This window comes from Perca fluviatilis, chromosome 18 (assembly GCF_010015445.1).
Source record: "Perca fluviatilis chromosome 18, GENO_Pfluv_1.0, whole genome shotgun sequence".
NCBI lineage: Eukaryota > Metazoa > Chordata > Actinopteri > Perciformes > Percidae > Perca > Perca fluviatilis.
In genome coordinates, this window is record NC_053129.1 from 14,863,615 (window position 1) to 14,881,844 (window position 18,230).

At 41.1% G+C, this 18,230-nt stretch overlaps 1 protein-coding gene across 1 annotated transcript in view; it reads right to left on the bottom strand.

The window, feature by feature from the left end:
- Positions 1-18,230, bottom strand: part of LOC120546409 (MAM domain-containing glycosylphosphatidylinositol anchor protein 2-like) — a 137,550-nt gene that overhangs the window by 71,502 nt on the left and 47,818 nt on the right. The window contains exons 7-8 of the mRNA XM_039781333.1: positions 7,055-7,146; positions 6,317-6,554 (exon numbers count right to left, since the gene is read on the bottom strand). Coding sequence (XP_039637267.1) covers positions 6,317-6,554; positions 7,055-7,146 — 330 coding nt within the window. The remainder of the gene's footprint in view (positions 1-6,316; positions 6,555-7,054; positions 7,147-18,230) is intronic.

Sequence of the window (18,230 nt, forward strand, 5' to 3'; positions counted from 1 at the left end):
CAAACCTCTCATGAATTAATGTGGCTGAGATTGAAGAGCAGCACGCTTTCAATACCAAAGCCTTCTTGGGTTACAGTTTCATTTGTGGCCACACAAACACTTTTTTTTAATACATTTAACCAACCAGTCTGATTAAAAGGAATAACCACTGCCCAGATAAAAAAAAAAAAACACAAATACACACAGCAACTCCCTGGAAGGACCAGAGTTTATGCAAATAGATGAAGTACTCAATTTCATCTTTTTAACATATATCATGGACTTGCATCAAAGGGAAAACTGGTCACAGTACACCTCCAATGGCTACCACTACACCTGTAGTGTACATATTTGTGTGTACAGACAACACCGACAGTCTTCAGCAGCAACATCCCAGATGTTGTGCTGACATATGCTGCCAGGTGTTCATATGCCTATCCTTCTAGAAGTGGCATGGCCGTGGCACCTACTGTTCATATGGTAGATTTCTCAGGACAGCATCCCAGCTTTGAGACAGCTGTTAGGCCCCTTCATCCCAGTTCACAGCTCACTGGGCCTGTTTCCGAACCTCTGTTGGCTTGTAAATGCCATGCTGGGATCTACTGCTCTCATTATTTTTTAGCCCAGTTCGTAGTTCCTAACCCAATTTTGTATATTATAATTTTACAGTGGTCAGATTTTTAACTTCAGGTTTTCAGTACAAAGACTTTCCACATTAGTTTTTCTTTATTATTCCTTTCAATGAACGGACTGGACCATCTTTTCAATGTAGAGGGGTTTTAAACGTCACATCTCATTTCCTTTGTGTTTCAGTTTTATTATTACAGACATATATGCCACCTACATGTAACTGACCAGTCGCTAACCTGAACAGCAATTGTCCGATCCCAGCTTAGAAGCCATAACTAGACATGGCAGGCCTGTCAGACTCTGGATTTATCTGCATGTTGAAGCTGTGTGCATATCCAGGGCTGAAGCAGGAGCGAGGTGTCTTTTTTGAGCTTTTCCATAACCAAAGAATATTGTAAAAGCATAAGTGTAAGGAATGGATCAAACAGTGCATTTATCTCGTCTAACATAAGCTAAACATACATCCAGGCCCAATGTGCACATCATTAACTTCCTATATTAATTTGTGTGGTTACATTAAAATAAGCAAAGCCCCACTCACAACTAGCACATCCACTGTATAGTATCCCAACTGTGTGGAAGCTGGTTCTGGATGCTATCAAATTTTGGGCTAATGTTAGCAGCTTTGTCATGCTCTTTATTAGATTTGGGGAAGTTCACACTCCAGCAACTATAGCTTATAAACATATTACCCAAGAAACACTCCTCAATGTTTCCTAAAAACTCTTTTTTGCATGTTATCACGTATGTAGTCATCAAGTGCATATCTAAGACCGCTTTTACAGGATTCTGGTTTTAAAACAAGTCAACTCGAAACATGGAAAAGTCAACTGGACATAGTGTCTTTCAAGCAAATGTTAGCTGAATTAGTAGGAAAAGTAACGGTTGACAACATAAGATGGATGTAATTTCAGCTGGCAAACTTAACTGTTACCGGTTATAAATGAGAAGCCTGCTTGTGTCTTGTGAGGAATCAATAACCAACTGTTTGAGAAATGACTAAGAATTTCGGGTGCCTCTGTTATTGTAAAACTGCATACATGCCACTGCAACATTAACTATGTAAGGGGGTGCGGGGCTTAGCCAATCTATTCAGTTATTTTATCAATTTGAAATTAATCTATACTTGACGTAACTTTCAACACAGCAAAAAACAGACATGCTGCAAAAGTATGATGCACTTCTTACAGGATATTTAATATTTTTTCAGTGTGTTTTCAGACAGTTGTTGGACCAGCTAGATTCCCTACAATATAAATACAAAAGAAAAAAAGCAATGAAAGTGATTGGACATGTGACGAACATCAACAAAGAACCACATTCTGGGCAAACTCCACATGTCCATACAAAAGCAGCAAACAAGTTGTTTCCACCCACTGTGACCAAACAGCAGTTGAACCTTTGCACCCTGTAGGTGAGTCAGGATGCAGACCAGGTTTTTCTTTAACGGGGTCAGTGAATTTACTGCTGAAACAAGCGTATCAGCGCAGTCAACAGCCAGCGGTCATGCTGCCCCTGTTAGGGCCTCGTGTGGCACGGTCTCTCGGATGATGGCAGCTCATGACGAATCAGAGTCAAACAGACAACAGGACGGTTAAAAGGAGGACAGACAGAGACGAGCTTGCCTGCCGCAAGCTTTAGATGACTCAAATTCATTTTTGGATAATTTTCTTTTTTTTTTAAAAGCGTGTACTTTGGTGTTTATTAAACGAGCTCATGTTTTAATCAACTGAGCACTTAATTGATTTGCTTAATTCATTAACTGCTGTGATTCTTTAGATTGACAGAAACACTGGGTGGTGCCAGAGTTTTTCAGGTGTGATGGGGATGCTAATTGAGGGACTCATCATGGAAGGATTTATCTCTCTCACAAGAAGAGAGAGGTGACTTTCAATCCCAATACTTTGTGATCATCAATCAGACTAAGGATGTGACAGTGAGGTAGTTTCCTTGAACCAAGGCTGTAGAATACAGTGTTTATTGTAATTATAATACAGAGAGTGCAGTAAGCGGGTATCCAGTCTAAATGTCAGGAATCCATCCGTAATAACTATAACTACTATGCTATTAAAAATGTATTTCTAAGATGATCTCATGGTAGCTCCAATCTGATGCCAAATAACATTTCAGAGTCAGAGCAATGGCAATAATTACATCATCTATCAATTATCCAGCAAGACACACCCACTAGACACACGTTTTTTTAGGCGGACTAATGAGAGGATTAATCAGCTAGTTCCTGTTGGAAGTTTATGGGATGTTTTATGTTTTACTCTAATGCTCGTAACTCTTTTCAGCTGTTCCTGTGTCTTGCGGTTCTTAATCCTGACAGTATCCAAAGGGGAGGTCTGTGTCCTCGTTTCCAGACCACGCTCATAAATAAGCATTAGCCTTGCAATCTCCAGGAGCCCCGACGAGAAAAGAAGTTGCTTATTTAATGAGCGCGCCATGATAGCAAATATTAGTGCTGTTTGGCAAAAGGGAGAAATCATGAAGGCTGCTGAAATCTGTGTTCATCAAAAGTTGAAAGAATGGAAGATAATGAATATTCTCTTTCATGGAGACGTGCTGTGGGCTAGGGCTAAATCCAGGTTTGGAATCTGGAACTGGAGCCAATGCTGGAGCAGCCAGCAAGCTCTAAAGTGTTCAAACTAGAGACACTTTAGGCTCAATCGCTTCCCAACCAGTTCCCCAGCATGAAACCCTGGCAGACCTGCAGCATAATCTCTTCTAAACGCTTTTATTAGGACTTCTAATTGCGGCTCGGGCTTTCTCCCTTCAGGAGAACAGGCAGAGGAACAAAACCGGGGCTTATTCACCCCAAAACAGGCTGCAGGCGTATGCAGGCAGAGGCACAAGGCGCTTTAGTACACAACAGCTATACAGTGCCGCTCAGTGAAGACGCTTCTCTGATTCACGGCATCAATCTGACTGACAGAAACTCCACACATGACAAGCATTCTCCAGGAAAACAGCCCAGTCACATCCCAGGTAAAGCGGCGGGAATTGTTACTGGCGGAAGCAAAATTCAATATATTATTTCCTATGACAGGAACAGCTTTATGACAATGCAACACCTTTATAATATTTCATACCCACACATCTGACTGGAACAATGAAAGCTTAAGAAGCAATCACATCGAAGCCTTGAGGAAACCTTTCATTTCATTTGATCACAATAGAGTGAGTCATTTTCTCGGTTATTTCCTCAGTCAGGCAGCAGTGTGTGTGTCTGTGTTTTATTTATTTTTTTACACATTAAAGGGTCTGTGTTAATGCAATGCCATCGCACAGACACTCCAAAAGAAGAGACTGCACTACTTAAAAGATAATGAGGAAACAATCTTGGCAGGTGCGATTGATCCCACTGTTTTATAGCGCAGGGATTATCAAAGGATTATCTAACAATAATTATGCACCCAAGGTCGACACACTGCTTTCATGTTCACGCTGTGAGTGGCAGCGGGGTGTGTGTGTGATGGAAAAACAAAACTGTGAGAGGAGGTAAGGGTGCGCGAGTGTCGAAAAGTGCCCGTCAGTGTGTGTGCTCGCGTGCGTGCGTGTAAAAGGGGAAATAGATTGCGATGGACCCAATCCCAAGTTGCAAAATATCCCACAACCCAAAAGTCACTTATCAGTAGAGAACACACGCCAGTCAATTCAAAGCATAAACAGATATCTCCTGTGCCAGCGGCAACACCAACCCACGCCGGGAATCCCCCCACATGGAAAATCTGAAATTGTGGGATGAGAGAGCAGCAAGCAGGAGACTCCCGATCGTGGCGCCTCTGAGTGGATAGGGTCACACACCTCTGGATAGAGTCTATGGGCAATCAAGTAATGCCTGGTGACATCGGAGTATTACCACACATTTGCTGCACACTGACTGACCTCACACTGGAGATTACAGATAAAAGACCACCATTCCTGTCCTGTTACATGTGTTATCGCTTTGTCTCTCTAACCACTGCGTTTCCACCATTATTGCAGAGCCTGCAGGCTGTGAGTACGCACAAAACGTATTGTTAAGTGTACTCAATGTGCTATGTAGCAGGCTTCTAAAAGCCTGGCTCGCTTTTGTTGCCTGTGAAGCTGTTCCCGCCTTCTTTCTTATTAAATCTGACAGCAAAGAGGGTTGATTGATGTTTGAATCTAAAACAATAGATAGAAAAAGGGGATGTTTGACAGCAGATTTTTTTGTCCTTTGATTATACTTTTAAAGATTGAATGATTTCATTATCTTAGCACCTACGCTTTGCCTTCTTTTGAAACAACCGTGCACAACAAGAAAGCAGAGTATCTAAAAGGCAACGAACTGCTGCTGTAACACTGTTCTGTTTCTACTACTCAACATGCCACGACTAAAACTTAACTAGAATGATGCAGCTCAGTAGACAAGGTGGACTGGTATGTTGTGTTACTAACATGCTGTATACAAACGTTAGTCAGAACAGTGGTGGAAGCAGCCAATTAGATGGGAGGACGATGGATGTTTAGTCTCTGATTAGTTGGACCGATGGAGTTGCTGTGTTACAATTATGTGCAATAACAAGGAATTACAACTTGATGTTTCAGCCTGGGACGGATTCATGGAATTTAGTCAGGCAGTGACTACAGTCTAAAGAAATGGAAAAATTAATTCTCATCCTGTGGAGATTGTGGACTTAAAAGGTCGGTTCACCCAAATCACTCACACTCACACTCTCACTCTCTCTCTCACACACACACACACACACACACACACACAAATATTTCAGATAGTTTTGCCTTTATCTGCTTAGGTTTTGATAATTTGAGTTTCTGAGGCTTACGCTGCCAGCCCAGCATAATGGCAGTTGAGTTTTGCTTGTGCTACCAAACCAATAAAAAGATGTCCTGGTAAGTCTGGATAATCCAAAGACCTCACTGTCAATTGTTTTTTAATTGGGAACTATAACATTTAAAAAAAAAACATGGATACGTTTAAATGCTGTTAACACCACAGACACAACTTAATTCCCCTCCATTGTGTTGTTGGGGTTTAGTATTCTCAGCTGCAGATATGTGAAAACCCTGCGCAGATAGAACCAAAAGTTTCTGCATTGCGTTATACCACATGAGATAAGTGGGAAAACATGATTTGGGTGAAGTGACCATTTAAAGGAAACAGCTTTAAGAGCAACCACTTTAGCCATCAGTTTAACTGTACAACATGAAGCACTTACCTAGAGACAAATACCAAGATGAACTTTAATGAGTGTTTTTCACCTGTCAGTTGTCAACGCTCAGTAGATAGCGGATAGTAAGTTTCTTGTTCATCTTTGACCTACTGTACTTAACATAGTTGTAAATGCATAGAGTTTTACAATGCAATAGAAGATCACAACTAAAATGTACAGTGTTGTATCCTTAGTTGTAAAGAAATGGTTTGAATAACTCACTGACTGTACACAATTAGAATAAAATGATATCAAAACTGATAGGATTGATAACAAAAACTACAAAAACTAAGACATCAATTGTTAAAAACAGTTAAAGTCCCAAGCCCCACAGTCTAAGAAACACCGCCATGTTTTTTTTTTCCCCTTTGCTTTGTCACTAAGCATTTTCAATCTCTTGATCTTCTAAAGCATGTGTGTATGACTAAAGTGGCTACAAGATGTGTGAGTCGAATGTGTTGCGGGAGGTGTGTAGATGCATCACTGACACAAAGGGGTGTGAGGCTCACCAGTAGTGGAAGAGATGTTGACATCAATGCTGATATCAGGGATGCCTCCTCCCTTCAGCGCAGCCACACAGGTGTACGTGCCGAAGTCGGTGAACTTGAGGTCTATGATGTCCAGGTTGGTGGTCCCGGGGGAGATGTCGGGGTCCGTCTGGGTGATGACCATACGCTCTGAGCTCCGCAGGGCGCGGCCATTCTTCAGCCAGCTAAAAGTCAGCTCCTCTGGTGGGGTCGCCTCCACCTATAGGACATTCAGCACATTGTTATTTGTGTTGCATTTTTGAGTGACTTAATGTTTATTATATGCATAGGCGGACTGGCAATCTGGCGAATGCCAGAAGGGCCAATGCACTCTTGGGCCGAACACTGGCGTTTCACACTAACTAAAATATGCAACATTGTACGGCTGCAGCCTGGAGCCTCCCGTCTGGTGCCATCGGGCTTCTACTTTTCAAAATAAAAGCTTGCGTCTGGTCCGCTAGCTATGTCTTCGTACTTTGGTGTTTTGGGTGTATATAATAATATGTTTTAAATATGAAAGCATTTCTATTCTATTCTGAGATGGTGCCATGGTAGTTTATTTGAAGGTTTTATGAATTGCTCCAGTGTGTGTATTATTTCATTATGAAAGCCTGTAAGTGTGCCTCATTGGGCCGGTAAGGGATGGAATTGCCAGGGCCACATTTTTGTCCCAGTCCGCCCCTGCATACATGCGTGTTTACTCTGCCAGTGCAACTATACCTGACAAGATATCTTGACTTCACGTCCAATCTGGATGTTGTCGTCATTGTGGTAGGGGTCGGGAGTGATCCAGAATCGCCCCTTTTTCAAAGCTGTGAAGAGATAATCCATTTTATTAGAACCAGATTTACTTTTGCACTCGTTCCTTGTGCAAGTCTGCGACACCATGCTGGAACAAACTCTGAAACCTGTTTTTTTCCTGTAGGTTATGGCTCTTCTTGTCACATTGATGCGATTTCCGAGATTTAATCCCAAAGACAGGACTTTATGGATTTTTTTAAAATTGATTTTTTACTTTGCCCAATGACCACACTTGGGCTGTAAATCGTTGTTATGCATCTCCAGTGAACATTCTGAAAACCTGACTGTGTTGCTCGTACCTGCTCAGCCTTTGAGCACTTTGAGTCACACATTGTTCAAATGCATAAAACGACTTAGTGGTGACACAGCTACCTGATGTAACTGATCTGAGCCTAGCATATTGTGAGCAAAACACATTTCTTGCACATTTAGATGTGTCACTTTTGTACTGGGGTCGTGAAATCATAAAAGTGGTATTAAACCAAAAGTGTAGACATGGATATGACAACTGTAACTGTTCTTCTAAAACAACAACTAAAAGTTTAGTTTTTGATGCTGCCAAAGGGTCAAACAGAGAAGAGATGAAACAGAATCGCTTGTTTTGAAGACTAAAGCTTTGAATCAATATTAATATTGATAGCTACGGACTTAAGAATCCGACAGCATTCAAGCAGGTTTACACACACACACGCACGCACACACGCACGCGCACACACACACACACACACACACACAAACCCGCACTCAAACACACACACTGTGAAATTGGAGAGATACCTAACAAAATATCCACCATTACTAATCCAATTTGGTTTGCAAACTCCATTTTCAAAGCGTAGCTTGTGTGAACAGAAAAAAGAAGATGATTTCATTATAATGTATGCTGTATTGGTTCCAAACCCTGCGCCTACTGTTCAATTCATCTCCTCTGCAAAAAAAAAATAAAAAGACAATAAATAAAGCTGACGGCACCATGGAAATCTTTTCATCTAGCAATTCCCAAGTGACATTATCATATTCAGTTTGGTAAAGGGAAAACGAAAACAAAACCTGCGTGTCAGATTTAAACACAGGAAATTGAATGTGCAAAACATCGTGATGCCTGCCGAGCTGAACATTGAGGGGAGAGGCGAGTGACACACGCCTCCTTGACATGATCTTCCTCCTCGCCTTTGAAATCAGCGTCGGCAGGCAGAGAATCCTATTTCTGACGTGGCGTGTCAGATAAAAATATTACAAATCATGTCAACAGGCAAATTCTCACAAACGCCACTGTGCATTCATTCTTGTATCCCATAAATTACATATAATAAGGTGCTGTCTATCAGTCATGTTGTATGTAATGCAATAGTACTAGCATGGAAACTGTGGCAATTAGCATAATATGGTAAGCGGCATATGTCTGTGACCTTAAAGGATGTGAGGATTATACAAAGCATTACCTGCAACCCTCGTTCATTTCCCGCTTCGGCCCAGCTCTGCATCACAGTGTACATCTACTACATACATGCCAAGATTCAATTTCCTTAAAGCCAACATACACAGTATAAGGTCAATGAGACGATACAAACTCAGTGGTGGAAGCCATTAAGTGGGCAGATTTCCTTCAAACATACAGAAAACATGTCAGAAGGTGAAAAAACCCGAAGACAGAGTTGTAGTTATATCTTGACAGCTGGAAAAGACTTTTGTGTCTCTGCGACATCCTCAGCAGATTTGGTAGCTGCTTCTTAAGAAAGCATTATCTAATCCACTAACACACACACACACACACACACACACACACACACACACACACACACACACACACACACACACACACACACACACACACACACACACACACACACACACACACACACACGCACACTTCATCATCACAAGTCATTGTGCTGTCACAAGTGACAGTGGATAAACATTTGGATTAACTGCTTTCCTCTTTTTTTACATTCCTCTGACTCAAGTATTGTCCTCCCTTAACCTAAAGAACACACTTGACACAACAGCAAGCCAGCTCTGCTTCCCCATTAGGCCAGATTTAATCTTTTCATTTGTTAGAATGAACTCAGGTCATTGTCTCCAGTTGTTCTGTTGTGTTTACTGTCAAACACGTCATGTGTGTCACCTCTTTATCAGTTATCCACTCGCCACCATGACTGATACATTTCAACTGACATACACGTGTTATTTAGCTAGGTCACAGCTCTAGGTAGGCATGTATTATAAATTTGCTTCAGAGACGATTTATTTAACAACACATCCATGTTATCAGCACAAAACACAAAATTGGGCTGCTGAATAACATTGGATCTTTTGGCTAAATACAATTCTGATGCTGTGTAGTTACTACTAATGAGACACTTGACCCCTACTATGTCTTTCATCTCCTTCAATTGCCAAGTCAAGTGAGCCAACATCAATTTTAATAGAAATATCTGAATATCTGCAACCACTTCTTTAAGAAACATTAAACACAGTGTTTAATGTTTACTGTAAACAGAAAATATTCAAAGGGATACGCCACCGTTTGTTGAAATAGGGCTTATCACAGTCTCCCCTAGCTGTAGATAGGTGGGCCAACGCATTTTTTGTGCATCCATCGTTTTAGTCCGGTGCGACACCGGCAGCGCTGCCACTAGTTAGCTTAGCATAGTGAATGGAATCCTATGTTGCCGGTTAGCATGTTGTGAGTAAAAGTGAGCCAACAAAAGACAAAAAAACAACCTAATTACTTGCACTTCCACCTATCTACAGCCAGGGTAGACAGTGATAAGCCCTATTTCAACAAACGGTGGCGTATTTCTTTAAGGCGAGACTTGACTGTATGTCAACTTTGCTAAAAAAAATGGTCTGGCCTGCAAGGTGCAAAGATCCCATCCCAACCGGGAGTAGAAATGTCTGATTAAATCTCGATGGTCACTTTTCCGTTCCCTACTTTTCCCACACTTCCCCTCATCGTGACTCAGCCACCACTCATTTCCGCACAGAGCTGCACTGCACGTCAGAATGGCCAGTGCTGCATATGTGCGCTCATGCATATTTCAGAATCGGTTCCCTTCCTGCCTCCTTCTCCTGCAAATTTATCTGACCATAAATATTGAATAGCAAGTAGGCATTCCTGTAAATCGACTACATTTGTGTACACGAGAGATAAGTGGGCATTACTTCACCTGGTTGTAGTAAATTTTGCTGGACAGCTGAAGTGACTAAAACGGTGCCTGTTCCCTTATGCATGGGAGGAAACCTAAAACTGGAGGTATTTTAAAAGGGACTGTGGTTGAGTGTGTTAGGTGAGAAGTGCAAAGCTGGGAGACTTTATCGGGTGGTGGTGTCACTCTTCCTCCCCCATTTCTGATGAGCAATTCATGGCAAAAGTCACATGAATCTTTAACAAGGGCTCCACTTGGAAACAGAACTTTCCAATTTGCTCTGGAGGTAAACGGTGTCTCTGACTATTGTTTCACAATTTCCACAACATCATTTATATCTTAAGGGTACGTGTATACTGTACAGTAGAAGTTAGTGAGTCAGTATTCTACTTATGTAGAATAGACAAAATATCATGAACACCTCTTTGATTTAATAGATTTGTAAGGAACAATGTATGTTTATGAAGTTTGCCAAAAAAAATTCCAACTGAAGGTCTACCTACTGTACTAGCATTTCTGGGGCTTTCAATTATATCAAACAGTCTTCATTAGCGGATTGAGTTTGCTCAGTTGTTATGGAGATGGATGTGAGCTCAACAGATCCATCTCCATAACAACAGAGTAGCGAGATACACAGTCCACAATCCACAACAAAAGCTTTGTAATTATACAATTCTGCGACTCAAAGTGGATTCGATTCATCCGCAATTTAAATTTTATATTTAAAGTCACACTAAAATAAATCAATTATTCGCTCCAGTTTTATTTCAAACACTGGATACTCCAGAGAACCATACCTTCTGCCACACCGACAGAGATAAGCACACGGTCAGGGTTAGGTACAGTACACTGGAGAACTTTTTGCAGGAATTAGGAGCCAACTGGAAGTGACATTAGCTGCTAATTACGGATGCCAACCTTCATGTTTTACTGTACGTTTTGGTACCTTGATTATCATCTGTGATGGGAAAGCATCAGATTTCCACACAGACAAATAAATAAAAAGTATGGATCCTGGTCATACAGTAGTTTAGTAATAAAATCCTAGAACTCCACAACTGTCTCCTGCCTGGCTCCTGAAAGAGCCGTTAAGTTGAAGTGGTGATCAAGCTGAGGTGGGTCAAACACTTGTTTAACACACTCGATTTTGTCTCATGTTTGTAACTTTGGGTTTTTAGTCTTTTACCTTCATTGGTATTTTATTTATTTTTGCTTGCTTATTTCCTGTTTGGATCCTACTGTATTTTAACAAATGTGTATGTGAACCACTTTTTGACTTTGTCTGTAAAAGGTGCTATACCAAATAAACGTATTAATATTATTAAACTTATTATTATCCGACTTTGCTAACATTCAGGAGATGAGAGCATTAGAGCAGCGAATGGAAACAAGTAGTTCTGCCCTCCAATTCACTCTTCTAAGAATTAATTTCTTTCAGTGTGGGAAAGTTGTGGCTAGCTTAAACAGGAATGTCATTTTGGAACACAGCAAGCTAACAGGAGAGGGGCGGGTCGACCATAAGTGCACAGAATGTTTAGGTTGGATCTGTGGTACTATAACGATGCAGCTGACTCTCAGAGTTTTAAATCAGTTTTCTGAAACAGCACATATTGGTATATTATATATATTATTATATATTGTCTTTACACCCCTACAACTACGCAAAGCTACTGTTACATTTTTGTTTAGATGTCAGCTGTTGGTTAGGCAAAAACAGCACAAACCATTGTCTAGAAAAATCAGCATTAGTTGAATTAAGGCATATCTTTCGGATTCAATAAAAGATCATGGTTGCGGTTTGTATTGTATGGGAAATATTTAAGGATTTGCAGCAGGATTAATGAGACAAGACATACCACAACTTGTTAGCAAGGCTGGTCTAGCAGTAGCTCCTTCAGTAGGTGCAAATGAAAGCAAAAAATCATCAGCAGAATAAGCACAATTTAAACACACATCTCAGGCAGAGTTATTTAAAAAAAACAAAAAACATCATTGCCGGTATCACAGGCGCTGGGGCACAAAACACAAGTCAACCTACGCACACACAAATTCTAAATGAATTATTGATGAATTTTGGAAGCTGGTTTCCTTTTATCATCATCAGAGTTTTCTGTCATTGAACCTTGACTGTGGCAACATGCCAAGCAGTAAAACATCCACTATAGGGACACTTACAGGAGCTACTTTCTCCATGGTTATTACAAGAGAAGAGATGAAGGCTCTGTGTATGCTTACATTTGCATTACATCTGGTACCCTCTTTTGCCCGAATGATTGCATGCGGTTCAATGGTTATCCAGTGGATATTCAATTCTTTTGGATCATTACCGAACATATTACAGCGTTTCTGTGTTCTTTTTTTTTTTTTTTTAACCGCAAACTGAAGTGCTTTTTCCTGCAGCGAGCCTGTATGATTCTCCCTAGCTTTAATAGCCCGTGGGAATAATGGGTGGCCTGAACATGAAAAGCGCAGATAATCACACAAAGCAAAAAAGCCCCGGTTGAGGCCTTCTTCTACAGAGAGCTTGTGTCGCACGGCAGGATTACAATACTACCTCGAGGGAGCTTCTTAGCAGGGCAAAAGTACACACAGCCCTGACATACTGATTATGACATGCACGTATGTGGGCACAAAATGACAAAGACACAATGGCATCACACACACAAATGCAGAAAACTGCCCCCCCCGCCGAACTAACCCCAGTGCACTCTCCCTGCCTTTGTCTGGTAGAAAAGGAAAACGTGTCTCACTCCACTCTCACTCGGAATTATTATCCCCCTATATCTACCCATCAGTCCATCTCATTTTTCAGTCACTCCTGTCTGTCTGTCTCTCAGCAGGCATCATGCTGTGCTCTCCATTCACTCTGTGAATTCTCTCTGCTCATCTCTCAGAGACAGATGGATGTCCCTCTAACTGCCATTCTCCTCGGCCTCCTCTCATCCCCTCAAGGTTGAACACAGAAAAGGACAACGGGCATTAGCATGGTTCAAAACACAAGGCATTCGCTCGCAAACACACATCTGCACCGTCATCTAAACACCTTTCATTTTCCTATTATCACTCAATGCATCTTCACATTAGCACCGACACATTCTACCATGCATCAGCACCTTTACAATATCACGGCCACTCACACATGTCCATTCTTTGGCGGGAAGAAAATGAGTCCTAAATGCTGCTCTCAACCTTCAGCCTGACCTCAGAAAATAATTCACATGCACACACGCGGGCGCTGAATGCACAAACAAAACAGGCACGTGCACTTGCACACTCATGCACATACAAATACACACAGACGGTCCTTAGGGCCGCAGCCCTAGAGAATTGCCTTGCCAGTTCTGGCCATCCAGCCATTAAATGTGGCATTCATGAATGGAAATCTATTCAGGTTTCGACCAGAATTTATAAAGCAAATTTGTGAAGGGTCATTCACATGTTGATTCACATGCTGACAGCCAGGTTTTTACAAGGCACGTCAGAATTGTTTTTTCCTCACCAAACAGTCTAAATATGAACAGCGGGGAACTCACATTTAAAAAGATTGCATTTCTGTTTCTCTATAAATAATGGCACGCTTCCAATCAGAGTTACAAAGTGTGGATGGTAGCTTGTGTGTTTGACTTTGTGTTTATGCTTGAATGTGTGTTTGTGTGAGGGTGTGAGGAATTATTTGTGTCTACGTTAGCAGGTTGGAATGATGGATGTGTTGGCTGTAAAAGCTTCATACCTGAATCTGTCAGGAAGCCCTGGAGGAATTGTCGAGAAAATCCGACGACAACACAGCTGCGTTTGATTTTACATCCTTGATAGCTACAGCAATGCTCATTTCTCCACATCACACAGAGGGGAAACACTTTGCTTAGCAAAATGACAAGAAACACATGCACAAAGTCAACGTCTGTGTGTGGGGAGACGTAAAAACTAAATTCCAGGCCAGCTGCCCACAGACAGTCTTGTCTAAATTCACAAACTCTCCATTTGAGAGCTGCCTACTCATATTTGAGCAACAAAAGAAAGGAAGGGAACAACCGGCGCAGAGTATCTTTCTATTGTTGCAGCAGATATGTCACAAACTGGTGTGTTTGTTGAGGACAGAGTGGACTGAAGTGGCCAGGGAAGGCAGGGTATTGACCTGCATTTGAAGACGTGTTGCGGACCCTTAATCCATAAAAAGGATCTTGTCAGCAGGGTGATGTGATGCCAGTAGCCGCCTGCTGGGCCGGCTGTGGAGATGGCCAAGCCCTGGAAGGCAGTCTGGCTGGTGGGACAGTATGGCCAGAGAAACTACCATCTGCTGGGGAGAGATGTGTGTTTTCACACACACAGCCCCCTTTGGCAACAGCACTATGAGAGTGCTTCTCAAGGACTGGAGAGGAGGCTGAACAAGCTGAGATAGGCAACGATGAGGCCACAAGGTGACCCTGCAAAACACACTTTTTTTTTTTTTAAAGATAATTTTTTGGGGCTTTTTCCCTTTATTAGACAGTGGATAGATATGAAAGGAGGAGAGAGATGGGGAATGACATGCAGCAAAGGGCAGCAGATCGGATTCGAACCCTGTGCCGCTGCAGGACTCAGCCAACGTGGGGTGAACGCTCTTACTGGGTGAGCTAGAGGACGCCCAAAAAAACACGCTAAATTAACTGAATGTTGCAGCACCAAATCAATGGGTACTTCATGAACATGTGCATGCACACACACACGCACACATGCGCGCACACACACACACACACACACACACACAAACACACACACACACACACACACACACACACACACACACACACACACACACACACACACAAACAAAGAGCAAGTAAAGGTCCTCTTTCAATTTTCCTTTTCTCCTCACTGCAAAGTATCACATCAGTAAAAAGTTGCCAGAGGAGCAACACAATTTACATGTGCAAATATGACAATCGTTTCTATTATAAAGTCTAGCCAACTAGAGAAGAAGCAACAAGTGAGATTTACAGGAGAATAAAGCACAGTGGTTTTTCTTAATTCCTACATGGTTAGATTATAATTTAGTCACCATGGAACGGCGTTAGGGGTGACATACAGTCAACTCAAGTGCCATGGTCAGCTACAACACATCTTCATCCCTTAACGACATCATAGGTCGATTTCCAAAGACTCACAAAACAACACATGCAATGTTCTATTTACTGCTGCATGCCGCAGGTTTAATCATGTGACCGTTCTATTTAATATAACAGTCACAGTTTTAAACACATAGTAAACTTTGTGAAACGGAAGTAGATAGGGTTAGGCAACACAAATAAAATATCAGGGATTCGCCTAAAATGACTCGTGTAAAACTACTAAAATGAGGACGTGACGTGATGTAACAGACGTCATTGTGTCACAGACTAAGGTCCCTAAAACTTCGGCTAATTTCAAAATGATAGTTGACTTTTAGTTTCACCCGGGACACGAACCCTGGTCTCCGGAGCACGTCCTGTGTTTGTTGATTAATTTGGCACTCTTACACTTGTCACCTCACTTCGATGTTGGCTCTTGCGATAATTACTACAGCCGTAAGAGTTCGCCGCCTGACAAGAAATGTAATTGTAGGTCGGTATGAGCTGTTTGCACAATCGACACATATGGTCGCTTTCAGGATAAGGACGGGCTGGTCATGGTAGTTATTTCAAAGTGTGGGTTAAAAAAAGTAGTCCAGTTCAAATCCATTCTGGGCACTGCAACCTCAGCCTATCCACAGCGCCTCTATTTGTGCTTTCACTCTTGCCTTTTTAAGGGCAATCTCAAACCAGTTAATGGAGAGTGAAAGTGGACTGTAAAATCCTCTGTCTGCGCCAGTGTTGACTCACCAAAGTCCACTAGCATTATCACCCAGGGTTCGATATATATCAGCTGATATGAGCTTATCACAGATGTACCTATATGACCGTATATGTCAGCCGATAAGGAACAAGAAATGCCAGTACAGAAATGCCAAAGATATGTTTGGGGTACATAATCTGTCAACTAAAGAACTGACAAATTAAGTATTCAGCTGTAAAACTCAGTACATGTCTATGTACAAAAAAACTTTGGCTCTTTTAGACATTTTTTTTTTATGTGTTTATGTAAACAAAAATAGGTTCATATTCAACTCTCAAATATCTGCATCATCATGTAAAAGTCTAATTTGTCTTGCAACTTTCCAAATATTAGTTTGGTCATGCTCACAAATCTTTGCTTTGCCTTTTTATGGTGCATTTAGACTAAATTATAAGAACATAAAGCCAAATAAGAAAAAAAGCCACCTTAATATGGAAATATGCTGTAAGCTTGTTTCCATGCAGCGTGACACTCAGTAACAGCAGAGAGGAGGGATCCGTTTGAGAAAGTGCCAAAGACAATGAAGACATTGTTCTAAAAAAAGGGTTCATCATGGTGGACCTGGTCTGGTTTAGAAAAAGCCAGTTGCCGAGCCGAATTAATTCATTATTAATATGTAGACTATTCATGTTGACATTTTACACTAATTATATTTTTTATTACCATGAGAATGCAGGTAATTTCAATATCATGATATACGTCTATAAACAATGTGTCTAATATATACAGTTATATCGCCCACCCTCGTCATCTGGTGCGTGTTGATCCCAAAATTGCATTTGCATCAGCGACAGCTCATCAGATTCAGGAGAGCAATACCGATGCCACAGTGAGATCAGTGATAACGTTCCTGACTGTGTTCATAGCTCATCAGCCCGTCCCAGAATTAGAATAAAAACAATACTGCTTTTGGCTTTTAGAACTTATACAGCATCTGTAGCGCTCGGTTCTAATTCATTTAGACATCAGTGATGTTTTGTTGGACTTTAGAGTGTTTCCCATTAAACGGTGATGTCTGATTTATTTTGATAATCACTATCTCTCACTTTCCAAGCTAACTTGACATGTCATTTAAGTATGTTGATCCCAAAAAAGTTCTAAATCTCTTGATCCCACAACTGCAATAACAAAAGTGACTGTTCATCAACCTAATGAGAATGCTACCAATTTATACAATGTTTTTATTGATCCTTAATTTACTTTGTCACACACTGATAATTATGTAATTTAAGCATCTCCCAATTTAGTTTTAGACTGCCTATAGATGTATTTGGTTTAGTTTGACTACAAATTCACAATAAGAAGTGATGTGATGTGTATGTATATGTATGTGATGACTTTTTGAGTTGATTTACTCAGGACAGAATTTCTTGCTCTTAGAATTATCTAACTAACAGATATATCCTTACACATATGATATAAAAAAGATCTAACAGTTAAGGATAGGCTTTGGTATCTGGTTTGATACAGTAGAGCAAACATGGTAGCAGCCTGTATAGAATTTAGAATCGAATTGATTTTTTTCTAAAGTACAGAAAATACTCTGCAGCCTTAAATGTTTATGACAAATTAATGTATTTAAACATTATATACATTTAAGGATGGTGGTGGATTTTGTTGTGATAGCTACCATTGTCAGCTCCAGACGTATAACACATCAATGACAGTGTGATATTTATTGCAGCGATTGCCTGCGGTGAGTGTTCTCTGACTTATTTGCTGCCATAGGACACCTGACACCTTCTCTTTGATGTAAACCTCTCAATTCTTAAGTCCTCAACTATATTGGCACTTTCACAATGCAGAGGAGGGTTTTATCTGTCAGGGGGGGCCATCAGAAATGATTTGTTGATGATTTGATTTTCATCCCAGGGAGTATATGGCTGCATAAAACAAAACAGGCTGAGCACGGAGGCAACCTGATGATGGAGCTGTGACATAATCTCTTGGATGAAAGGAGAAAACTCTGGGAGAAACTTTCCGAGCCAATCTGCTAAACTCCGATTCATATGTGATTCCGTTTGTGTGTGTGTGTGTGTGTGTGTGTGTGATGTTTTCTTGAAAGTTAAAATTCACATTTGTTTTGTTTGTAAGGC